A 25,930-nucleotide genomic window follows, 5' to 3' on the forward strand; every position below is an offset into this window, starting at 1 on the left:
AAGATGGGGCCCCATTTCATCGATTTCACTTGATTCAACAAACATCACCCTAAAACTGGTTTGGGACTATAATGCTTGAGACAACTCCACACTAACTAGCAGAAATGGTACACCTTCTTATTACATTCTGGCCAGAGTTTCAGATAGAACTTCATTTAAGCATGTCCTGCCAGGCAGAGACTAGCTACAAATGTTACAGCTAGACTCCTTGAGAAATTTTGATGCCTTAACTTTTTTCCTACAGGATCCCATGGAGTCATCATCATCCCATTTTAACAGGAAGTAATCTTAAGAATACAAGGCCCCCTTTCCCTACTGTTGGCATTAAGGGATAATATTCATCTACATAGGGTTGGTTTTAGTTGCTTAAGGTTGGGCTCATAGACTGCCCAGTGCTCCTAACACCACATTCAGGGGGCATGGGTCGGTCCTATGCTGATTTCCCAGCTATCAGACTGGGGTCCATGAACTCCCCCTTGTTCAGGTCGGCTGTTTCTGTGGGTTTGTCCAGCCTGGTCTTGATCCCTTTGCTCATCACTCCTCCCTCTCTGCAACTGGATTCCAGGAGTTGGGCTTAGTGTTTAGCTGTGTCTGCTTCTGTTTCCATCAGTTACTAGATGAAGGCTCTAGGATGGCATATAAGGTAGTCATCAATCTCATTATTAGGGAGGGCATTTAAGGTAGCCTCTCCACTATTACTTAGATTCTTAGTTGGGATCATCCTTGTAGGTCTTTGAACTTTCCCCTAGTGTGAGATTTCTCTTTAAACCTATAGTGGCTCCCTCTATTATGGGATCTCTTTTCTTGCTCTCCTTTGTTCTGCCCCCAGCTCAATCTTCCTGCTCCCTCGTGTTCTCCTCTCCCCTCCTCTTCTCCCCTTCTTTTTCTCCTAACTCTCTCTCACTCTCCCACCATGCTCCCAATTTGCTAAGGAGATTTTTGTCCCTTTCCCCTTCTCCAGGGACCATGCATATCTCTCTTAGGGTCCTCCCAGCTTACTCTCTTGCAGCAAGGCATAATTAAGGCTGTCTTCTGCATTGATGGACATCTTCTAAAGCAGTGGTTCTCAACCTTCCTAATGCTGTGACCCTTTGATAGTTCCTCCTGTTGTGGTGAGCCCCAACCACAAAAATATTTTCATTGCTACTTCACACTATAATTTTGCTATATTTTGGAGACAGATATTTGTCAAGGGGTAGAGACCCACAGGTTAGAAGCAGTGCTCTAAAGGACCCCACTCCCAAAGTCTTTGTTTCTGTAGTTATTACTGCAACACTCCAGGGCAACCAAGTCAAGCTTGCCTAGGCATCCTTCACTCCACTCTGCTAATGACATGCCATCTGGATTAAACCAAAAGAATGTTCTGAGATTTTTGTGTTCCTTTAACGTTTGATTACATCTTTAAAGGTGATTTTATATTAATGGATGTTTTGCCTGTTATGTGCACCATGTGTGTGCAGTGCCCAGGAAGGCCAGAAGAGGACCGTGGGTCCCCTGGAGCTGGAATTCTAGATAGCTGTGAGCCGGAGCACACTAGAAGATCAGCTAGTGCTCTAACCACCAGGCAATCTTTCCAGCCCCCTGCTTTTTGTGAAAATGTAAACATTATGTTAGTCAGCCTTTTCATCATTGCTACAAAATAGCCAAACAAAAAGCAGGCCAAGAGAACCAGAAGGTGATTGTGGACAAAGTATACCAAAGCAGGACTATTGAGGAGGTGTGTCTTTCAGAGTATTATCCCTCCCCTCCTCATACTACCTATGACCTACTTCCTCCAACAGGCCCCTCCTCCTAGTTTCTACCACTTTCCAATAATGCCATCAAAGTTTGAGTCCCCCAATGGAATACTCCTTTTATTAAAGCCCTTTTGACTCAACCCCTTGTTGGTAAGACAAGTCTCAAGGATAGTCTAGAACTGATTTTTCTTCCTCCACCTTGGCAGTGCTAGGATTATAAGATCTGGATATCCATGCAACCAGGAATGTCTTCCAGAAACTTTTACTGACTTGCAGAGGAAAAAGGAATAATACGATGTAGCAAGCAATAAAAGCACACACATGGTATATATAAATACACACAGGCACACACAGACATATAAATAAAAATAATACATCTTTTAAGAAATTATTAATCAAGCATAGTGATATGCACCTATAATCCTAACACTGGTGAGGTTGTGGCAGGCAGATCACAGGTTCAAGGCCAGCCTAAGCTACATAGTGAGACCCTGTCTCAAGGAAACAAAACTAAACATTATTATGCTCTTAATGTATGTGTCAGGTGTCATTCTGTGACACGCTTTCTTCACAGGGACTAATTGCCCACAGTTATCTTTCATTCATAAATAATTTGCCCCCAGTCCTAGGTTTCCTGGCCACCTGCCTATCAGCTCCATTCCTAGCCTTCCTTGGATGTGGGTGTGGCCATGTGTCTGAATTCTGACCAATAGAATGTGAGTGAAAGTGATTATGCCATTTCCAGGTCATCTGTGTAAAAGGAATGCCTTTTACTAATCACAATGCAAATGTGATGACAGGAGCCAGTGTAGACGCCACCTAGAGGCTCAGAGATGAAGCCACAGGACAGAAACAATGCGCCTGCTTTGGACTATCTTTGTGAGAGTAAAATTAAAAACTGTTTTATTTAATCACCAGATTGGGGGGGGTGTGCTTTGGCCATATTCTGTATAATATTTCATGTCACTACCTTTATTCCTCTTTACCAGTACATATTTATGTCTTTATGTCAAATTTATTTCTCATAGCCACATTTCACAACTATACTGTTAACAAATAGATCGACTAATCTTCCCAGTTAGCTGATGTGCTCATTTACTTTTGTGTGTGTAATGTTTCAGGCGATGCCACCACCACTGAATGAACCTCAGGCTGCCTAGAATTCTGGGGTCACATTCTTTTCTCCTCAACATTCTTTCTCCACTGTTGCACTGTCTTGTGTCATCTAAAAGTGCTGAGAAGTCCGAGGCCATCCTACCTTTGCTTCGTGGGGCGCCGGTTCACCTCTCTGGATGTTTGCAGTAGGGGGCTTCTCTTCTTATCCCAGTAATTCAGAGTTCCTCAAAAGCCATTCTTGCCTCTCCGGTATATTTACCCAGTATCCTTGGCATATGGTAAGTCCTGTTGTGTTGCCGTATCGAGTAGGTTTTGTTTAGTTTCAGAAATAACTTTTTGTTGCTCCTATTTTTGTCTACTTTCGCATTCATTTTTCTCTTCAAAGTAGTGTTAGCCATGCTGGGTCGACATACTGTCACACTAAGTGATGTTCCTCTCATCCTGTGTCTCTTCAACCCTCCTGTGGCCGTCTGAGGGATGTTTGAAAGTCTGTCATCCGTATTAACAACTCATTTTTCTTTCACTTCAGCTTCTGATGTGACTTTGAGAACTTCAGTTTTCCTTTCTTCTTTTTCTGCCTTTTCTCTTCCCATCTCATTCTGGTTCTATTATTATTGTTGTTGTTGTTATTTCGGGTTTTTGAGACAGAGTTTCTCTGTGTAAAAGTCCTGGCTGTCCTGGAACCCGCTCTATAGACCAGGCTGGCCTTGAACTCTCAGAGATCCTCCTGCCTCTGCCTCCCAAATTCAGTATCCTAAGAAAGAGACTTTACTAGATAAAAATAGAGGAAGGGGAAAGGTGAACTCTTGGGTTGGATACTGATTTTGATAAGCCAGGTGAAACGGTCATTTTAGTTGCTTTGGGAAAGTGCAACGTACCTTCAGGTGAGATAAGATGAAAATACATGATCACAAACATAGTGTTGACGAAATGAAACAAGTGATTTTAAAAAAAAAAAAAAAGTTTGGGAAACTATAATAGAGTATGAAATCAGTAGTGGTAGATATGCAGGAGCCAGAGCGCAGAGAATCAAAAGTTCAAGATCATCCTCAACGGAGTGAGTTCAAGCTGGTCTGAGTACCTAAGACTTTATTTCAAACCAAAACCAAAACCCCAATACAGCATTTTAGTTTTACACAAATCTATACTCACACACACGGTACATAGTTGTTATAATGTTCTTTAAAAATTGGCATATTGGCATATTCTGGGTTTTTTTTTTTTTTTTTTTTTTTTTTTTTTTTTGGTCTGAGGACTGGAGATGTAATTTAGTAATAGAGCATTTACCTATCATTTTCAAGGACCTGAATTCAATTCCCAATACCACACTTGCACACTTACGCGCTCACACATACACATGAAGAGCTTTGTATTTTCTAATCTACAGAGCCTATGTACTACTTGTGAAAGAAAGGATGTTTTAAATTGTGACAGGTTTAAAGGGAACAGGCTAACCCCAATATAATGATGCTTAAGTTAGTTCCTTATTCTCATTGACACGTTGGGACCTCTAGGCATGTACACACACACACACACACACACACACACACACACACACACGAGAGCTAGACGTATCTTACTTCTGTAATCTCAGAACTTGGGAAACTGAGGCAGAAAGACTGTCAAATGTGCAAGCTCGGTTTGCTACATGAGTTCCAGGGCAACCTGGCTAGAGTATAATCTTGTCTGAAAATTGTTCAAATAATCTTTTGTGTACTGAAAATGAAACCCAAGCATCACATCTGTTAGGAGAATTATTCACTGGGAGTCATACCTACCAGCCTGGGGTGATTTTGTGTCATACTTTTGTATGGAGGAGGGAGTTACTTTATCTCTTAAAATCCAGGTATCTTTTTTATAGTTAAAATAATAATACAAACAGTAGATACCATCTTAAACTTTTTTGGCACAGCATGGTAAATTTACTCATATCCACAGTGCTGCAGCCATCAACCATCATCCCTCTCCAGAAGTGGCTCACTTGCAATGTACCCTAAACAGAAATTCTGTACCTGATAAATATTAACTCCATGCTCCTCTCTATACGACCTTAAAACACTCTTTCAGGGCTTGGTGACACACGCCTTTAATCCCAGCACTTGGAAGGTGGAGGCAGGTAGATCTTTGTGAATTTGAGGTCAACCTGGTCTACAAAGTAAGTTCCAGGACAGCCAGGGCTACTTAGTGAGACTTTGTCTTGAAACAAAAGGAAAGAAATTAGAAAGGAAGGCAGGCAGAGCAGAGCAGACAGAAAGAGGAAGACAGAAAGAGCAGACAGAAAGGAGGACAGAAAGGAGGAAGAGAAAACTTTACATAGCATGCCGTAAGCGGCACAAAGCCTGGGTTTAGCGCTGACTGACACGCAGAAATTCTGGTTATTTTGAACATGTCCCTCCAGAAGTCACCACAGCTACAACATCAAATATTCAAATGGTGACTGTGGTAACAGTAACACCACCTAACGCAGGAACACAGAAGCAATGTTTCCTGATGTTGAAGGAAACAGTTACACTCTCCAGAAGCCATAAGTTTGTCACACTAAGGTTCAGATGCCCTGCAAATTAACTTCATTTTCCTTATCACCTAGAACTATTGATAAATAGCACCATCATTTACTGTAAAATTGTTCCTGAAGATGAACAAGAGTTTTATGTTGGTAGCATCAGCCAGTTTTAGGTTTGACTATATCTAATTTTAAAAATCCAAATTTGGGTTGTGGAGATGGTTTGGTTTGCTGCAAGGTCTCAGTCCCTGGGCCCCACGGTGATGGGAGAGCAGGCTATCTCCAACCTTCACAGGTGTGCTACAGCACCCCATAGATACACCCACATACAAAATAGTAAGTACATGTAAAAAAATCCGAATTTGTTTTTTCTCATAAATAATAATTCACGATTCAGGATTGGAATGGAAGTTTTATCCCAGTGTGTGTGTGTGTGTGTGTGTGTGTGTGTGTGTGTGTGGCGGGGGGAGGGGGGAGGAAGGGAGATGGGAATGGGGGTAAAGAAGAGAGATGTCTTCTCCCTAAAATAATTCCTCACAGAAATTTTACTTGAGCTTATGTGTCTTTCAGTAGATCAGTCACATAGCCTTACCTAGTTGCAAGGAAAGCCACACAATGTTCTCTCTATTCCAGATGTCCAAGTAAATGCCAGTAATTCCATACTACAGAACTGGACATCAACTATATATATATATATATATATATATATATATATATATATATATTATGTCTAAAAGAATTTTTCTTAAATCCAGGCTATTTCTTTGGTCTCTCTTTCTTTGTTCCTTTTCATAATTGTAAACAATGTTGTATTTAACAGAAAGAAGTGGAAGAAATATCGGGGTATGTTTCACGGTGTCAGAAGCTAGCAGGGACTAGGAGTAGATACACACCTTGAAACATCACTTATACAATTGTTCAGCCAAAAAGTGTTGTCATAATTTACTTTCTAGACCAGTGCTAAATTCTCCTTCCACTGAAGGTCAAGGGACACCACAGAAGCCGGCTTAGTGTCCTAGATGGAAAAGAACAAAGTCAGCTTTGCAGTTGAGTCTGGGATGTCTCCGTGGGTACATTTACACAGCTCTGTATGTAGCTCAGCAGGCTGTGCTGTGGTTAAGTGCTAACTGAAAAGGAACAGCTTATTAACAGCCATCACTTTTGTACCATGTTTTCAGTTTCCAAGGGAACGCAAACCACAGGGTGTGGTCTATGACCCCATCCTTAGAGAATCTTAATTGGAGGAGGGCATTTCCCCCACATAGTAAGCAAAAGAAAAAGTTATGTGAGTTGGACATCTCATTGCTACCCAGGGAGTTGTAACAGGTGGTTGGGGGTGGGGGTAGGGGTAGCCTTGAGGCCAGGGAAGGGCTGATGGAACCAGACCAGGAGAGTCTCATGATGCTCAGCCTCTTTCTGACTTTATGATGAAATACGGGAATAATATCTAGGCCTGTCCCTTGTATATCTGGTTGCCAAACCATTTTTCTAAAATTATCACATTTGACCTTGATGGTGACACATCAACAAATCCTAGAATTTTGTTCAAGTTAGAATATTATTTGTCCTTAAATTGACTTTGGATGGTTGTCAGCCTGCTTAGTGCTTTGACTCACCCCAGGCTCAGGATTCAGATGGTTTCTCCTCCTCTGACTCTTGGGGAGGTACCCTGAGATGAGGATTCGGTGCCGTCCCTCCCACCGGTACCCTCCCACAGTCAGCCTCATCATAAGACACTAATTACTTCTCCTGCTCCTTCAGTTTTGACTTCCTAAGGGGAAGAAATCCTGCAGCTGCCACCAGCCAGCCGTAGCAGGCGGAGAGCAGGTACCAACAGCTCCCCTGGAAGCAGAAATGGTTCTTGGACGTAAGTCAGGGTACAGGGGTGGGAGGTGAGCTCACGTCATGCTAAGCAGGGGGTGGGAGGTGAGCTGATGTCATACTAAGCCAAGACGTGTGGGGGGCAGGGGTGGTGGATTATGTCATGTGAGGCTCTGAAAATTAGTTCTGAAGAGACATCACCTCTTCACATTGTTTAGGATAATTTGCACTAAAAGAGCAAGATGGCTCAGCAGATAAAGGCATGTACCTAACCACCAAGCCTGATGGCCTGAGTTTGATCCATAGAGCCTGTATGGTGGGAGAATTGATTTCCATAAGTTGTTTTCTACGATGCTCTAACTCCTGTGTGTACACACATACACCAATCAATCAATCAATCAATCAAATGTAAAGAGGGGAGCTTGAACCTCATGCTGCAGGCCTGTGTAGCTGCAGGCCGAGGCAGAAATATGGCAAGTTCAAGTCCTGGATGAGCTGGGGATATAGCTTGGTGGTAGGGCAGCTCCTACAGAATGTATTGGGGGTCTGGTGGTTCAATCCCCAGTCTTACACACACACACACACACACACCACATACACACCACACACACCACACATACACACACACACCACACACACACACACCACACACATACACACACACCACACACACACACCACACACACACACACCACACACATACACACACACACCACACACACACACACACACCACATACACACCACACACACACACACACACATATACACACACACACCACATACACACCACACACACACACACACACACATATACACACACACACACCACATACACACCACACACACCACACATACACACACACACCACACACACACACACACCACACACATACACACACACACCACACACACACCACACACACACACACACACACCACACACACACCACACACACACCACACACCACACACACACACACACCACACACATACACACACACACACACCACACACACACCACACACACACACACACACACACACACTAAACAAGAGAAGGTTGAAAGTGAGAATCAGGAAGGGCCTTCCTCCTCGGGCAGTAGCAGGAACTTCCTGCCGGCCTCAGGCTTTCCCAGCAAGTTCTGTGACTGTTCCACATAGACCCCAGAGAAGGACTTGGGATGTCCTGAGTGAACAACACTGGCTCAGGGGGAAATGGGAGGCTCCCCTGCTTCCCTGTCTTGCAGGCTTGCTGTGGTTTTTCATGATGTCATCCATTCATCATTGTGAGCTGACTGGCTGCCCCCCAGGCCCTGGCCAGCTGCCCATGGTCAGAAGGGAAGAAACAGACCCCAGGACAACTGTGCAGAGGGCCCCTGAGCATGTACAGACATGATGACATCAGTTCCACCTAGAAAGCCTTGGTGGAATTCGAAGAAGGCTGTAAAAGTTATAAGATCTTATCCAACCTTCCCTTCCTTGAACGCCTGGGAAAAATTCAGGGGCCTCTTGCCTGTGGATGGGGAGCCGAACCCTGGAGTGGGCCTGGGCGTGGAGGGAGGACTGCTCTGCCAGATGGTTCATTCTCCAGAATTCAACCTGTTTCCGAACTCCGTGGTGTTTGAGAGCAACTTTGTCCAGGTACTCTTGGGTGCCTCCGAGCAGCAAGCACTCCCTGTCCCAAGATGGGACCAAAAGAGTTATCCTTAGAACCGCAGAGGAAGATAAACTGAGGCAGGAAAGCTAGAGGGCCTGAGACACAAGGCTGACCGGGGTTTCTTCGGTAAGTGTACACCCAACAAGGATGGTCAGGCATCCTGTGCTCAGTGGAGGATTAGGCGCTGGAACCCCTAATTTATGCCACTTTCGGACCTGTTACCTGACACCAAGTTGAGGCAGTGAAAGGAGATGGCCTTTGTGGACTAGAACAGAAGTACTGGTTGACAAAAAATAGGACCTTCGGACTCAGAGAAACCAGTCTCTGATTCCTAGTGGGGAGGGGTCATTGTACATGCTACCTGTACAAGTCCATTTAGACACAGCAAGAAAGTACACGGTCTAGGGGGTACTCTGTGTGCTTTTATCGCCTTGCCTGGGCTCCCCTTGGGCCAGACAGAACCTAAAATAAATGGAAGGACCATGAAGACCAAATGTTTTCAAAGCAAAGCCAGGAAGCTGTTGAGGGAGGATCCATAGACATGAAGTAGAGGCTGGGTCATTGCTGCTCTTGTGTTAATAGTAGGTCCTTTAAGTACTGTTAGAGAAATCTGCATGGCAGCTCATGCCTGTAATCCCAGCACTCTGGAGGTTGAGGTAGGAGGATACCCTTGAGAAGGAGTCTAGCCTGGGCTATAGAGTAAGACCCTGTTTTGTTTCATTTTGCTTGTTTAAATAGCCAAAGAAATTTAAAAACAAAAAAAACACCCGTAAGCCCCACTGGAGTTTTTAAAACCGATACAGGTTAAAATGGTTGTCAAAAAGCAGTAGTCAAGCCCTCGTTTCCAAGGAACATGTGGCAAAATCTGAGAACATTTCAGTTGTCAGAATTTAGGTGGGAGTTTGCTATGGGCATGTAGGGGACAGAGGCCAAGGGCACTGTTAAATACTCCACAACCCAGCATAGCCTCCCCCCCACAGAGAAGCTAAGTGGCTATCATAGAATGCTGGCACAGTGTTCTAATCCCAGCACTTAGGAGGCAGAGGCAGACAGATCTTTGTCCTCTGGTTCTCATCTACTTAGCAAGTCCTAGACCATAAAGAGCTATCAAGAGAAAAAAAAAAAAAGATTAGTTCTGAGTGAAGAAACTTTGCTAAAACATCTTGGGGCTTTTGCCAAATGCTCAGGCTGGGCCTGGGGGCTGCATTGCAGGTCAGAAGGAGCAGACATTGGAAAAAAATCTACAAAGCCTCTAACACAATGGCCCTTGGGGTGACCTCCTCTGTGCCTTGCCTACCCCTTCCCAACATCCTCCTTATGGCCAGAGTCAAATGGCATCACGGGCAGAGCCAGACATGGAACAGACCATCCACAGCCCCGAGCATCATCCTGAAGAGGTAAGCAACACAGATGGGAGCGAGGGAGGGATGAGGGGGCAAAGGGCAGGCCGAGGTGGAAGCTGCCTGATACTAAGCGAGGCGGGGAGGGACTGAGAAGCCTTTGCAGTGACCTTAATTGAAAATTTTTTTTAAACAAAGTCCTTATAGCCCAGGCTAGCCACGAACCCACTATTCAGTCAAGGCTGTCCTTGAACTCTTGATGTACCTGCCTCCTCCTCCTGAGTGCCTGGGTTCTAAACATGCACTGTGGTGCTCAGCTTCTAACTGCTCTAGATTGTAGTAACTCTGAGAGAAGTGGGGAGGGGGAGGGCTGGGGGCTAGGGAGTTAGTTCAATCAGTAAAGAGAGGAAGAGGAAGAGGAAGAGGAAGAAAGGGTGTAGTGGTACACATGTGTAATCCCAGCACTGTGAGGTATCGATGGTGGATCCTTAGCATTTGCTGGCCACCCAACTAGCCTAACCAATAAGCTCCAGGGTTAGTAATTGGATAACAAGTTGGATAACACTCAAGAAATGAGACTTGGGGTTAACCTCTGACCTCTACATGTTTGTGCATACACATGTACACACATATACACATGCATCCCCTAAAACACACACACAGATAGGTGGGGGACGAGAGATAGATGTCTCGTGGGAAAATGGCATGACGCGCATGAGCGTCTGAGTTTGGATCATCAGCATCCATGCAAAAAGCCAAGTATGATGCATGCCTGTGTCCCCGGGACTAGGATGAAGGGGTGGAGGAAGAGAGGTGGGTCCTAGGGACTAGCCAGCTAGTCTAGCCAAAGAAAACCATAAGCTCTGGGTTCAGTGAGAAATGTCTTAATAATCTTGGTGAAGGCTTTTGAGTGACTGTCTTCCCAACTCACTAGCCCACTTCCTTCCTTGTGAGTGCCTTAAAAAAAAATCTATTAAGTTTGTTTTATGCACGTGAATTTTTGCCTGCATGTACATCTGTGTGCCATGTGTGTGCCCATGCCTGTGGAGGCCAGAAGGGGGTGTCAGATCTCCTGGAACAGGAGTTACAGGTGGTTATGAATGACCATGACTGCCAGGTCCTCTGCAAGATCAAGTTATCTTTTTCTTTCTTAAGAAACTGCTCCTTTGGAGCCAGGCATTGGCAGCGCACACCTTTAATCCCAGCACTCTGAAGGCATAGGCAGGCGAATCTCTGAGTTCAAGGCCAGCCTGGTCTAAAAAGTGAGTTCCTGGACAGCCAGGGCTACACAGTGAAACCTTGTCTCAAAAAAAAAAAAAACAACAAAACTAAAAGGAGACCATTGTTTTCTCTTTTTTTCATTAATTTATTTTTTACATTTCACAAACATTTTTTTTAAATAGTGGGCAGCAATAGAGGAAGACGGTGGCATTGACCCCTGTCTTCCATACACAAAACAAGCGCACGGGCAAGCTCACACCTGACAAACATGCTTGCATATAACACACACAAGTCAGGTGAGACCAGACAGGCCTTTCCCTGGACGGACAGACTATTGGTGAAAAGGAAGCTTTGCGTGGACAGGAGTGGAGGCTGGTCTACGAGCACCCTTGCTTTACTCTTCTGGTTTAGCAGGGAATCTCTGAGCTGCAGTGAGTCCTGGCAGCGGGAGAGCTGCTCAGGAGAGGCATGTCCTTTTCAGTCCTGTATCGATTTCTGTATCATGAGTCACTGGCTGCAGTTTTTCTCTGTAAAGTGAGATGCCTAAGTCCCACTTGGGGCTGTAGTGTATAGTAGCGTGATGTGTGGGGTAGAAGGGCCCTTCTTGACCCTTGTTCCAGCTTCCTTTCTTTTGTTGTGATTTAAAAAAAAAAACCCCAGTGAAAAGTAGCTTAGGAGAGAAAGGGTTCGCTTTGGCTTACAGTTCCAGGGGGACAGAGCCTGTCGTGGCAGGGGAGGGGTGGCAAGAGCAGAAAGCGGGGTTGATTGTTGCATCTAAACAGGAAACGGAGAACAGGAAATAAGGTCTGGCTCTAAAACCTCAAAGCTCTCCCCTCAAAGCACTCCCTCCAACAAGGCCCCTCCTTGCCAAGGTTCCATAACCTTCCCAAAATGGCGCCATTAGCTGGGGACCATGTGTTCAAACAAATAAGCCTCTGGGGACATTTGACATTCAAACCACAAGAGAATCTCTGGATGTTAGCAGAGCTGTCCAGGAGACCCCTTCCCGGCTCCAAGCTACCTCGTGCCACAGTTCTCCAATATGATGAGGATACCTGTAGCAAAGACTGCCCACCGCAGGACACTAGTGTTAGATCTACAAGCCAGGTCTCTGAGTCAGCTCGCTTGGGCGGTCTTGGGGCCACGAAGGTATTATAAAGAATCAACAAGCTGTGCAGGGCACTCAGCCCCCTTTGTATTTTCAAGAAGGAAATGGCAAATCCATGTGTCTGGTTACCTTACTCCCGAGCTACAGCTATGGCTCAGGACCCAGGGAACACTGGCATGAGAATCATAGCAGAGTGAAGAGAGGCAGGTCCCAGGGGCCACAGCCCAGACCTGTTGAATCTGAATCTCTGACAGCCTGCATCTTAACTGCTTCAGGGGACTCTGCTTTTCCCCGGGGTTTAGCGCTGCTGGCCAAGAGCTCTCTAAAAGCCTCCACCTTTGTAGGGGACACGTCACGAGTGATGGGGTCATCCGGGTATCTTCTTCTGTGTCCTTAGCATTCTCCCTTTGAAGTTTGTGGAGCTCCAGATCTGTGACCACCATGAACGCATCCTGAGGTTGAGGACAGTTACCGAGAAAATCTACTTCCTAAAGCTCCACCCTGACCATCCTGAGACTGTCTTCCTTTTTTGGATCCGCCTGGTCCAAATTCTGCAGAAGGGTCTGTCCATCACCACCAAGGACCCTAGCATCCTTGTCACTCACTGCCTGGTACCCAAGAGCCTCTGCAGCCCATGTGGAATGTCTGAGGTAAGACATCCCCTTTGCCAGCCTTGGGCCAAGACCAGAGTCGGAAAAGGGAGAATTGAGCTGCTGCTGAGTGCCCTGAGTTGTTGCCCTCAGTTTTAACTTTCTTCCCAACATGGTAGCATTTACAAGCACTGAATTCCCTGTCTAAGTACATATGCTTTCAGTAAAGGTACACAGTAATGCAACCGTCAACCATCACTACAACTCAGTGAAAATGAACAAAACAGAAGGGGTTTGCTTTTGTTTTATGTTTTTTGGCTTTTTTTTCGGAGGGGAGGGTTGCCTTTTTGAGATAGGTCTCATGTAGCCTGGGTTAGCCAATGCTGGCCTTGAAATCCTGAGCTTCCTTTCTCCAGCTCCCAAGTACTGGGATTATAGGCATGTTCTACCATGCCAGGCCAAAAGAGATTTTCCTGGTGTGTGTGTGTGCATGTGTGTATGTGTGTGTGTATGGTGGCTGTATACACTGTGCGGGGCATGCCAGAGGCCAGAGGAAGACTTCATGTATATTCCTCTATTCTTTGCCTTATTCCTTTTAGATAGGGTATTTCACTGAACCTGGAGCTTGAGGGACTTTTGCTAGGCTGGTGGCCACAAACCCCAGCAATTCTCCTGTCTCTGCTCCCCAACTCTTCACCCCCAGTGCTAGGGTTAGAGGTGTGTGCTGCCGTGGATGGCTCTTTACATGGATGCTAGGGATCCGAACTCAGGTCCTAATTCTTTCACAAGCACTTTTACCCACTGAGCCATCTCCATAGCCCTTGGGGGAGGTGTTTGTTTAGTTTTTTCATTCTCTATTCTTACCTCCTCTCTCCCTTCTGTTTCTCTGTCCCTCCCTCACTCCCTCCCCCGTGTGTGTGTGTGTGTGTGAGAGAGAGAGAGAGAGAGAGAGAGAGAGGAGAGAGAGAGGGCACATGTGACTTGGCACACATGTAGAGGTCAGAAGATAGCGTCAGGTGTCGATCCTCCTCTTCTGCCTTACCTAAGACCGGGTTCCTTGTTCTCCTCTGTGCACTCCAGGCTAACTGGTCCTTGGCCTTCTGTGGATTCATTCTCTTGTCTCTGGTTCCCATCTCATCATAGGCGCTCTGGGGTTTCACAGATGAGCTATGGCATCTGGTTTTACATGCATTCTGAACATCAAGCTCTTTGCTCATTAACATCCCTTTTGCTACCTTTCCCTTTCTCCTTCTCTCTCTCTCTCTCTCTCTCTCTCTCTCTTCTCCAGGGCTGAGGACTGAACCCAGGACCTTGCTCTTGCTAGGCAAGCACTCTACCAGGGAGCACAATCCCCAACCCCGCCAGACTTTTGTTAAAAGTGTCCCTACATAAGTCCTTGTTGGTGGTGCTCTTGTGAATGTAATTGTGGGAGTTTTGTTGCGCTAGAATCCAGGATGGCTTACAACTCCAGGTCCTCCTGCTTTAGGCTCCAAGTGCTTAGATGACAGACCTGTGCTATAATATAATGTATGGCCTTGGAACTATGGGAGTTTTGTGCCTGTTGGAGACCGGCTCTCACTCAGTCATCTATTCATGCCTTTTCAGTCATGGTCCAAGATATCAGGCATGCTCAACAATGGGAGTTGGCAAACAGCTGAAGAACAGGTTGTGTGGTCTCTCCTCCTCCGTCTCTCTCTCTCTCTCTCTGTGTGTGTGTGTGTGTGTGTTTGTGCCCTCTCTCCCCCCTCCCTTCCCTTCCCCCGATCTTCAAAGAAAACAGTGGGAAAGCCCTGAGTGTTGGCTCTGTGTTTTGGCTTTTGGTGGTGTATGAAAAAGAGATAAACAGGAAAAGTTGTGCTTTCTGAGGTAGATCACAGAAAAGTGAATGAGCTTAACAGCGAAGGTCTGCAAGCAGCTGCGGGGTGAGGTGGGGAGGCTTCTAGGAAGTAAAAGTACACCATTTCATTAATAGCACAAGTATTCTTCCCCTCTGCTCAGTATGCTTTAGGTGGATCAGGTTTCCTGAGAGTTGTCTCCTGGTCAGCCCCCTTGGGGAGGGTCCTTGGAACTCCCTGACCAGCCAGCTCAGCAGAGTCAGTGACAGCCAGGTCCAGTGAAAGGCCTTTCTTAACTATCAGGTGGAGAATGATAGAGGAAAACATGCAGTGTTGACCTGTAGCCTCTACATGTGTGCTCATGAGTGTGTACATGCACCTACATGTACATACATACACACATAAACAGGTACAAATGCACTACAGATCCACAAAGCAACTGCATATAGGACTTTCCTTAGAGGAGTTAGTTTTTTTTTAAACATTAACTTTTCACAATATATGCATTTAAGTACAAAAACAAGTAGTACTAGCTATTAAAGTTCATCTTGATACTAAATCTCTGTTGGCAAGTGTACAATGAAGACCTCACCTTTAGAGCTACCAACAAGGAAAAGTGCTGCCCTGAGCAGCTGATATGGTTGCCTAATATGGGATAGGGTGAGTCCTGATGTTTCTGAGTCTAGAGCTTGGTGTTAAGAAAATGCAGAGAGCCCAAGGCTTAACCTTGTTTGTTTGTCCTTTCTCCATATAGTTAGGGACGAATAACTCTCAAGGTTCCCTGCCCAGTGAGAGCCTCATGCAACTGGTGGCCCAGGGGGAGAGCGAGGCTCTCTCGAAGATCTTGGCCGACTTGCATCAGCAGAAACAGTACAGGTACATGATTTAAATCAGGCTAGCCCATGCCATCCTTTTCCCTAGGCTGGAAGATCCCAGCAGTGAGATCCTTGGCAAAGGAGTTCAGTTAGGGACGTGACACACTGTCGCACAATGCCTACCTAGTCTCTGAACAATTTTGGGTTCCCATTATCTTCACACAGCAAGCAAGGTAGGCCTGACTCCAGAGGAGCCGTGCGTATAGAACTTCTAAAGCAATAAAAATGAGTTAGTAACAGGCACGGAAGAACGAAAGCTAAATTCCGATCCAGTATCTGATTTTATAGTGACATAACCACATTGCTTTAAACTCCGCTGTGCCCTGGGTTAGTTTCCCTACTGACTGGGCCTCTGTTCGGACTTTATAGAGCTCCTGAGGTTGTTCCTACAGTATCATCCCCTGGGATGGTCCAGGGCACAGGCCTATCTTCTCCATGCCTGAAGATGTCCCTGCACGTGCAGATGGTCTGGAGTGATATGAGAGACAGGAAGCCAGGTGTGGTGGCCTGCATCTGTCATTCCAGCACTGAGAAAGAGGCTGAGTCCCAGACTAGTTTGGGCTACAAGCTGAGAAGGAAAACCACAAATGAATTAGTAGATATCGCCAGGAGAGAAAAATGAAGTGTCAAAAGGAAGGAACACTTTTAAAGATAGGATCTCATATAGCCCAGGTTGGCTTCAAATTCTCTATGCAATCAAGAATAAGCTTGAATTCCTGCCTCTACTTCCCAAATACTTGAATTATAAGAAAGTCAGTACCACCATTCCTGACATATAGAAGAGATACCCCCTCCCTCTAGCTTGGGGAGTGAATTTGGGGCCTCAAGCTACCACACTCATTTATTAACCCAAGAGGAGGGGATTTTGCCATAATAGGAAACAGTTAGAGTAGGTCAGAGACAAACCAAATAGTGCTAGGGTGGTAAGCCAAAAACAAAGAGGGTCCAGAGAAAGTGTACTCTCTTACTGTTTGAAGGCTCATAGACCAGTGCCTCAGCTTTCTGTTCTATAATACCTAAAACATAATAGACAGCCACCTCAGGATACTATTGGGATTAAGTGAGCTCATAAGCATCAAGCACTTAGCATGCTCTTTTTCAGAGAAACAGATGTGAGTGAGAGCTCAATAAAAATGTGTATTACTACTAGACTGGACAGTTTGTACAGAAGATTGTTACTGCATATTAACATACAGAAAACTATAATTTAAAGTGTTTATATAGAATATCATATTTTGGGTCATGGTGGCTTACACCTTTAATGCCAGCACTTGGGAGGCAGAGGCAGGCAGATATCTTTGAGTTCAAGGCCAGCCTGGGCTACAGAGTGAGTTCCAGGACAGCCAGTGCTACACAGAGAAACCCTGTCTCAAAAGACACTAAGTAAAAAACAAACAAAAGAATGTTGTATTCTGAACTAATTCTGAATTCTAATAGAACAAAGGTATACTGAAGCAAGTTTTGAACTGTGTCAAGTTATTAAATCACTGATTTTGTAGTACAGCAAGCCTGAAACTTGTTAAGTAACTAGTGAGATGACCTTGAACAGGCTTCTTTGTTTTTTTGTTTGTTTTCTGAAGCAGGGTCTACATTGGCAATGCTGGCTCAGAATGCAGGGCCTTCCTGCCTTGGAGTATAAACATGACCACAATACCCAGATAACTTAATATTTATGGGACACTGTATTAGTTATTTTTCTATTGTTATGATAAAATGCCATGACCAAGGCAACTTACATACAGTGAGATTTACTTGGGCTTGTGGTTGCAGAGTAATAAGAGCCCGTCATGGCTAGAAGACACAGCAGCTATTGGCAGTCATGGCAGCATGAACAGGAAGCTGGCACAAGGCTTTTAATCCCAAAGCCCACCCCCTGTGACACACTCCCTCCTACAAGACTATACCACCTAAACCTCTCCAAAAAGGGCCATCAACTGGGGACTGAGTGTTCCGACACTCAAGCCTCTGAGTGTGTATATGTGTGTGTGTGTCTCATTCAAACCACCAGACCCTTTTGCATATATTTCATGCTGAGTTACTGCCTGTAACTCAGTCCCATAAACCGAACTAGCTGCAAGGGAGGCTGAGACAAAAATTGCGTGTTCTCAGGCTGAGATGGTGGTACATGCCTGTAATGCCAATAGTCAGGAGGCTAGGGCAGGAAGATTCCTGTGGGCTTGATGTCTACCTAGGCTAATCTGTCTCAAAACAATATCCACAAAAGAAAAGGGAAGTGGGTTACTAGGGGGCCTATCACCGATCTCTAGTCTTTAATTCTGGAAGGGAGCAAAGCCCTGAAAGAGAAATAGGCACTAGACAAAGAAAAGGGGGAAGGATGGGGGTAGGAGAGCCAGGCAGGTTGAAGAAACAAATGGCTGAAGAAACTTGGTGGGTTTAGTGAAAGAACAAGAAGGTCGCTGGGTCAGAGAACATGGAGAAACAGGCAAGGGACCCTGCCAAGCAGGGCCCGAGAAGCCATGTGAAGGATTTTGCACTTTCAGTGGAGGGGAGTCTTAGCTGCATTTTACACGTGGGCATACTTTGATCTAATTTACATTTGGAAAAGGTCACTCTAGCTGTTGCCATGACAGTTCACTGGATGGGAAGAAGAGACCCAGAGAGACCAGATAAGCAGCTACACTGATCTGAACTGGCAAGTGTGAAATGGGCCAGGGAGACTTGAGAAAAGGAGTGGATGAGTATCACTCCTTCCTCCGTTATGTCAGTAGCTGTTATGTACAAATATTTAGCTTACTTGATTTTCCAGAACAAAGCCCCATGTGACGATGCTGTAGATTCAGGCATTTTCCCAGCTGGTTGCACATATTACCAGTTTTTTGCTCACTAGCAGCAACATGCCACCATGTAAATAGCATACATGGCTGAGATGCAAGATCCAAGATAGGGTCACAGCCCTCTCCCTCAGACAAATCAGAGCCATGGGCTCTGGTCCCTGCCTCTTTCCATCCCACCCTCCTTTTTCTCCTTTCTCTTCTGGAAACATAATATGCATCACACCCACCCGGTGTAGCCACAGCTGGCCTTTTCCATATTTATATCTGTCTCTAAATCTTTTGCATCAGGAAAAGTCTACCTAGAGATAAGCTTTGAAATATGACTTTAGGGCTGAGCATGTACCTGATTGTAGAGTGCTTGCCACAGCACACACAAAGCCTGGGTTTGATCTGCTACATAAACCAGGTATGCTGGTGCATGTCTGTAATTCCAGAACTCAGGAGGCAGAAGGGTCAGGAGTTCAGAGTCATCCTCAGTTACATAGTGAGTTTGAGGCCAACCTTAGATACATGAGACCTGTTGCAAAACCAAAACAAAACAAACAAACAAAACCCACTTGAGTTCAATGTTCTTCTCTTTAACTTTTGATCTTCGTTTCCTTGACCCTGAAATGACTGGAGTTCTAGGAGGAGCAACGAGATGCAGATCAACAAGACCAGCTCAGGTAAGAAAGGATGCAGGGTTGCATGCCAGGGAGAGCTAGCTGCTGTGTAGGACTCAGGTCCCATAATACCCCATGCCATAATGGATATCTCTCTGGGCTTTTTGGTCACCAAAGTCAATTTGGCATCAAGTCCTACTAGTCTATTTCTTTGAGACATTTCTATATTCATTTCCAGCTCCACAAAATGACCGTAGCCAGTCCTTCCCCCCTCACATCTGCAGTATCCATTTGTTGATTCATTGGTTTATTTAGATGCATGCACCAGAGGCTCTTTAAGCCACACTGCCTTCTCTCAAGGGCATGAAGACACACGGGTGCAAACCAAAATTATAGAAACTCCTTGCTAGACAACATTCAGAGTCCATGCTGGGGTGCCAGAGGTACATAAAGGTCTCTACTCCTTTCATATCATTGCCATATGTGATAGGGTCAGGAGCGATGGAGCAGATGAGGCCCTGTGAGAAAATGTGACATTCCAGAAGCAGTCACATTTCAGCCATGCTTCCTCATGACTTAGTCATACCCCACCCACTTCCTTCCCCTGAGGAGCCACTCTAAACCCCGTCTGTCCTAAACCCTATACCACACATTCCTGCCAAGACTTAACTTTCCTCCTCGTAACCTCTCACACTACTCTCTGGTTCTCTTATAGGCGTAAGGCTTATTTCTTAATGAATGTTAAATTGCATCCATGCCTCTAAGTCATCTACAGCAGCGAGCACAGTGCTGGGGACACAATGGGAGCTCAATAAGTATGAGGACCTAAGACCATTGACAAATTAGTTCTCCATGCTGGCTCAGAGACAGCCAGCCACATCACACTGTGTGTTGAAATGTAAAGGAGATTGTAGGTCCCAGATTGTAGGTCTCAGATCCAAATCAGAGCTTTTCACATACTCATTCATATATCTGTAGGTGGAATAAATGGATGAAGGTCTGAGGGAGCATGGGCAGGAAGAGTGGTTGACTCTTAACGACATTTAAAACAACTGCTGGTAGAGTTAGAGAGATGGCTCAGTGGTCAAGAACACTCTCTGCTCTTGCAGAGGACCCAGGTTCAACTCCCAGCTCAAAACTGAATGTCACTCCATTCCTGGGAGACCTAACACCCTCTTCTGGCCTCCATGGGCAGCAGGCATGTATGTGGTGCACAGACATATATATATGTAGGCAATACATACACAATAGTCAAACACATAAAATGTAATGAGTAAATCTAAAAACTACACAACAACTGGTGGCAACTGACCCTCTGATTTCAACATTAAGAAGACAGTCTAGAGTGATCTAGACAGGGCAACCAAAGCAGCGAATGTTTTTTAGTTAAAACCTTGATCGACGGTTGCCTTGCTGGCACATAGCCTGGTATTGTCAGATACTCTTGATTATTTTTCAGGAGAAGCCCAGAATCTGAATTTTTTTGGCAGGGAGGGGGTTCAAAACAGGGTGTTTCTGTGGCTTTGGAGCCTGTCCTGGAACTCACTCTGTAGACCAGGCTGGCCTCGAACTCACAGAGATCCACCTGCCTCTGCCTCCTGAGCGCTGGGATTAAAGACATGCACCACCACCTTTCAGCTTGAATTTTTATACTCTGTAAGAAGGAAGTGCAGTGTATATTAAAGCTCAGTGGGCAAGAAAGATATGCTAAAGGGAAGGTTGCATTCAGCACTGAAGATGGAGATGGAAGCTGCCCGCTCCTAAGTCCTGACAGGTGAGCAGAGCTTACTTCCTCTGCATCTGTGACCTTTGATGCGATGCCAACTCATTTTTCTGTTTTGATATAACATTCAAGCACATTCACAAACACATACACTTTAAAATATTCTATGAGGTTAGAGTCGAGGAAAACAGAGTACTCAAGGATATTTCTAATGAGTGCTAGGCCTGGAGGGAAAAGGTTTAGAATTTCAGGATGTGGTGGCATGTACCTGTCATCACAGTACTTGGGAAACTGAGTTGGGAGAAATGCCTCAAGTTTAAAGCCAACCTGGTCTATATGGCGAGTTACAGGATAGCCTGGGCTACAGAGGGTCTTACTGGAGCCTCAAACAACACCAGAAGGGATTCAGGGTGTCTGGTGTTGGGATATTCTTAGGCTGATATTAATGATCCACTCTGGGATGTTACATTCTCTGTACCTTGTTTTCTTGCTGGCTCAAGTACCCGGCAGAAAAGGGAAGTTATATGCCAGGCTCTTGGGACTCTGGTTGTCTCCTACTGAACCACACTCTAAACCCTCTACTGGAACTTCTGGATTCAAAAATAAAATAAAAAGAAAGGCAGAGAAATAACTCAGTCAGTAAAGTACTTGCCTTGTAAGAATGAGGGCCTGAGTTTGACTTCCAGATCTGAGTTTGGTTCCTAGCATCTACTTTGGGTAGCTCAGAACTATCTGTAACTCCACCTCCAGAGGGAGGAGAGAGATCGGATGGATGCCTCTGGTCTCTGACAACCTTCATTCACTTGTACCTGCTCACACAGGTATACGCGCACGCACTGAGGCACTCAGGGACACATGCACACACTCACAGTTAGACATTGTGGTGTATGCCTTTAATCCCAGCCCTTGAGGGGCAAGGAGAGGAAGAATCAGGAGCTCAAGACCAACCTTGGCTGTGCAGAGCTTAGGTGGATAGGCATTGGGGTCGATTCTCTGTCTAGACAACCAGAGGCCCACAATTCACCTGTGTGCCCCTAATTAGCAGGCTCACAAGTCGACCCTTGGTCTTGTTGAAATGCTATTTCTAATTCATTAGACCTGGACATAAGGCCCTGAAACCAGGCATTTCTAATATGATCCCAACTGATACCATGGTTTTGGTTAGCCAGGGGCAAAGGATCTAAGAATAGGCTCTGGCTTTGCTCTTCTGGCTTCAGTTTGGGGCGATTTACTCAGTTAACCTGTCCCAATCACAGTGTTTCTCCCCATCTATTGAGGCTATTTTGCTCAACGTGATGTAGTGGTTAAGAAACTCTGGAGAGAGGTCGGTTGACTTTGCATATTGACTCTGCCACGTCATAACGTGGCCATTAGTGAATTAATCAGCCTCTATGGACCTCGGAGTCCTCATCGTAAAATGGGGAATGTGGGAGAGTTACCACCCACGATAAAAGCAGGAAATGTGTAGTTGTCTGATGTGTCTGTGTATAATAATGGCTTCTTCTCCCCACAACTATTGGCTACTAGCTTCCAGAGTGCTCTGTGAGCCAGTGTGCAAATGCATTCCTTTTCTTAACTAGAGAAAGCTACTCCCAGGGAAGACAATATCCCCTGTACCCGCGATCTCAGTTGGAGGGACGCATTGACTTACGGAGAATGGGAGAGAGAAAACCCCTCTGGGCCACAGCCCCTCTCGCTCCTCGGCACTCTGGCTGCCTCCAGCAGGCCACGGCTGTCCCTACCTGGAGGTACGGTGGTGATGGGATTGATCTGGTGATCTTCATGGGACAGGCTGGAGTTCAAGCTCAGAAATGGGACCGTGCCCTCGGGTCCTTCGGGTGATTCCAAATGCTGTGCACCGAGGATGGGTTGCTGGCCACAGGGACCTTACCCTCTGCCCTTCTGCCTTCTTCTCTTTGCCTCCAATGATATTGAATGGGATTCTGCAGTGTGGGATCTCCAGGAACTCCAGAGTCCCCACAAGTGGCACCGAAGGGCAGGCTGTTCGGCTGGTGCTCTTGAGCTAGAGCCTTCTCTTTCTGCTGTGTGGGGAGACAGAGGAGCCTTCTCCTAGAGTTCAGCAGTAACTGGAGCTCTTCCCTTCCTTCTCCCCGAGAGCTCTTGGTGTCTTTTTAACTAAGGGTGGTGGTGGACTAGCGAGAGGGAGAAGGAGCTACACTGCAGGGCTGGGTGAGGACAAACTTCCTGGGGTCCCAGCCTTTCCCTTTCCATGCTCCAAGGCCCCCATCTAGCCTACATTTACTCACAAGCATTACGAAGTACCTTCTATGCACTGTCTGACAGTCCTTAAGAAGGTGGGTTAACTTATGTTTTCCTAATTCATAAAAAATAAAATACTTATTTTTGTGTTTGTAAAAAAAAAAAACCCTTTATTTTTAAAGTACTTTTAAAGTGAACACACAAAGGCATTTTTTTTTTGTTTTTGTTTTTAGTTAGGAGTAATCACACCTCAGATAAACCTTAGCTATTCTGCCACTGCGCCAGCTCTCATTGGCATGTCACAGGCAGGTGTCATTATACTTTGCTCTCCTGCCCCCTTACCGTCCTCCCCTATTCCCATTGCCCCCTTCTACTTTCCTGTCACCAGCATTCCATTGTCCCACCTTTCCTCTGCTCTCCTCAGGGTGTCTTCTTGCCCTCCCATGACCCCTTCCTACTTTCATGATCTACATATATTATACACACAAGACAAATGTAATAAAATTTTAGGTATTATCAGTGAAATAATATCATATGAAATATGGTTATATGAAGTAACTACCATCAATGAAACTCTTCCAAAAGACCATTTATTAGAAACTGAAAAGTTGGGCTGGAGAGATGGCTCAGAGGTTAAGAGCAATGACTGTTCTTCCAGAGGTCCTGAGTTCAATTCCCAGCAACCACATGGTGGCTCACAACCATCTGTAATGAGATCTGGTGCCCTCTTCTGGAATGCAGACATACATGCATACAAAATACTGTATACACAATAAATAAATCTTAAAAAAGAAAGAAAAAGAAACTCAAAAGTTTTCAATGTAAATAGGGGCTAGAGGGTCCTCTGCGTTAAGAACGTATACTGCTTTTCCAGAGGACCTGAATATAGTTCCCAGTATTCAGATGATCCTGTAACTCCAGCTCTACATCTAACACCTTAGGCCTCCACAGACACTTACACTTGCACATATCCCCCATCCACATAATTAAATTAAAATGTAAATAAGAACAACTGCCCCCTCCTGTGGTCTCACTTTCCATAGTGTGAGTTAGCCACACCAAATGCAGTCCAAAAATTAAAATGGAGACTCACTATCGAGAGAGAAACCACAGTCACATAACTTTTGTCGGAAGAGCTTTCCTGGTAACCTATATGATACTGACCACTTTTCTCTCTGGCACTCACAGGAAATTCCATATGATGAACGCTTTCCCATTGGGGAGACTTTATGCAGCCCACACCAGACTTCTCTTCAGTGTTCAGTTTCAGGGGCTCTATCTGGACAGAAGGGAGGAGGAGATTGCCACTAGGAGCAAACCTGAGTTATCACATCCCTGACAGGAGTGGTCTCCTCATCGTCAGCCTCTCCACCGCCGGAGAGTACAGCAACCTGCATCCCGTGGGCCCCAAGCAGGTAGATTGGGATGCATTCTCCAAAAGACGAGCCAGGAGAAGAGCAATGCAAGGGAAGACAGCCCAGAGGATCTGTGGACACAAGCAAACGGGAGAGGACACAGAAGCTGGCAGGAGGAAGTCAGAGAAGAGAGGCAGGAAGAAAAGTAGCAACACAAGCAAACAGAAGAGGACCCGGGAGACAAACTGAAGAGAACTAGACAAGAAGCACATCTCTGAGAGATGCCCGCCAAGCCTCTATTTATCTAATTTAAAAAGTAAAGCCATAAACCAAGGCGAGAAGTGTGATTTCCTCTCTGCTCAGAACACTCTGGAACAACCTCATCCTTCTTCCTCTGCCTATTGCCCAATTCAGGCTTGTTCACCTGTCCCTGGGTTGGAAGCTGAGGAACAATCTTTTGTTTGGGTTTTGAGGTAGGGTCTCTTCCAGGCAGTGGTGGTGCACGCCTTTAACCTTAGCACTTCGGAGGCAGAGGCAGGTGGATCTCTGTGAGTGTGAGGTCAGCCTGGTCTACAATGTGAGTTCCAGGACAGTCAAGGCTATATAGAGAAACCCTATCTCAAAGGGAGAGAGAGGAGAGGAAGGGAGAAGAGAGGAGAGAAGAGAGAAAGAGAGAGGGGGAAGAGAGAGAAGAAAGAAGTAGGGTCTCATCTATCCCACCTCAAGGATGCTGGGATCAAAAGCATTTTCAACAATTTCCAGTTTATTTGGTGCTGGGAACCAAACACGGCCTTGTACATGCCAGGCAAGCACTCCACAGAATGAGTTGTATCACATCACCAAACTCTTTTAGGAACAATGTTTCCAGAAGATTAGAAGTGTTAGGCCGGGTAAGTTTTCCTTTTGTTCAAACTTAACTAGGTTTACTAGCTTCTCGGGAACACTGGTTTACTCCCTTTTGTTTAGTGCTGCATTCCCAGTGTCCACAGCAGTGCCTGGCACACAGGAAACCCTTCAGTCGTTTGTGATGTGTTCAGCCACACCACGGGAGCAGAGTAAGCAGGCTCAGAGGACAGCATCAGCTTCTGCGGTCAAAAGCATGGTTTTCAGAGACCAGATGGACTAGTGGGCCTTGAGTATAGATGGTTGTGCCTTTTCTTTTTTTAAGACTACATATACAGGGTTCTGTACTGCATGTATGCCTACCCACCAGCAGAGGGCACAAGATCTCATTACAGATGGTGCTGAGCCACCATGTGGTTGCCGGGAATTGAACTCAGGACCTCTGGAAGAGCAGCCGTTGCTCTTAACCTCTGAGACATCTCTCCAGCCTTAGTGGTGTCATTTCTTAGCTTGTCACTCCTAAATTCCTTTCTTCTACTGGCTACTTTCTAATTCCGAGGCTCTTGTTGACCTTAATTTGCCTCTCAGAA

At 45.5% G+C, this 25,930-nt stretch overlaps 1 protein-coding gene across 1 annotated transcript; it reads left to right on the top strand.

Moving 5' to 3' along the window:
* The first annotated feature begins 7,146 nt into the window (after nt 1-7,146).
* On the top strand, nt 7,147-24,832 carry Garin1b (golgi associated RAB2 interactor 1B). Its single transcript, XM_051175803.1, has 8 exons — nt 7,147-7,222; nt 8,424-8,817; nt 10,046-10,230; nt 12,900-13,152; nt 15,682-15,803; nt 19,225-19,262; nt 22,503-22,670; nt 24,331-24,832. Exons 2-8 carry the CDS (start codon nt 8,569-8,571, stop codon nt 24,342-24,344), a joined length of 1,029 nt encoding a protein of 342 aa, XP_051031760.1. The 5' UTR covers nt 7,147-7,222; nt 8,424-8,568; the 3' UTR covers nt 24,345-24,832.
* Nucleotides 24,833-25,930: the final 1,098 nt, after the last annotated feature.

The sequence above is a fragment of the Phodopus roborovskii genome, unplaced genomic scaffold (genome assembly GCF_943737965.1).
Source record: "Phodopus roborovskii unplaced genomic scaffold, PHOROB, whole genome shotgun sequence".
NCBI lineage: Eukaryota > Metazoa > Chordata > Mammalia > Rodentia > Cricetidae > Phodopus > Phodopus roborovskii.

What these genes read in the sequence shown, in the direction of transcription:
- Garin1b (XM_051175803.1), top strand. Translation starts at nt 8,569, where the DNA reads ATGATGACATCAGTTCCACCTAGAAAGCCTTGGTGGAATTCGAAGAAG. An exon ending in TTGAGAGCAACTTTGTCCAG is followed by an intron (nt 8,818 to 10,045) that starts GTACTCTTGGGT and finishes GCTGCATTGCAG; the next exon opens with GTCAGAAGGAGCAGACATTG. An exon ending in CCGAGCATCATCCTGAAGAG is followed by an intron (nt 10,231 to 12,899) that starts GTAAGCAACACA and finishes CTGTGTCCTTAG; the next exon opens with CATTCTCCCTTTGAAGTTTG.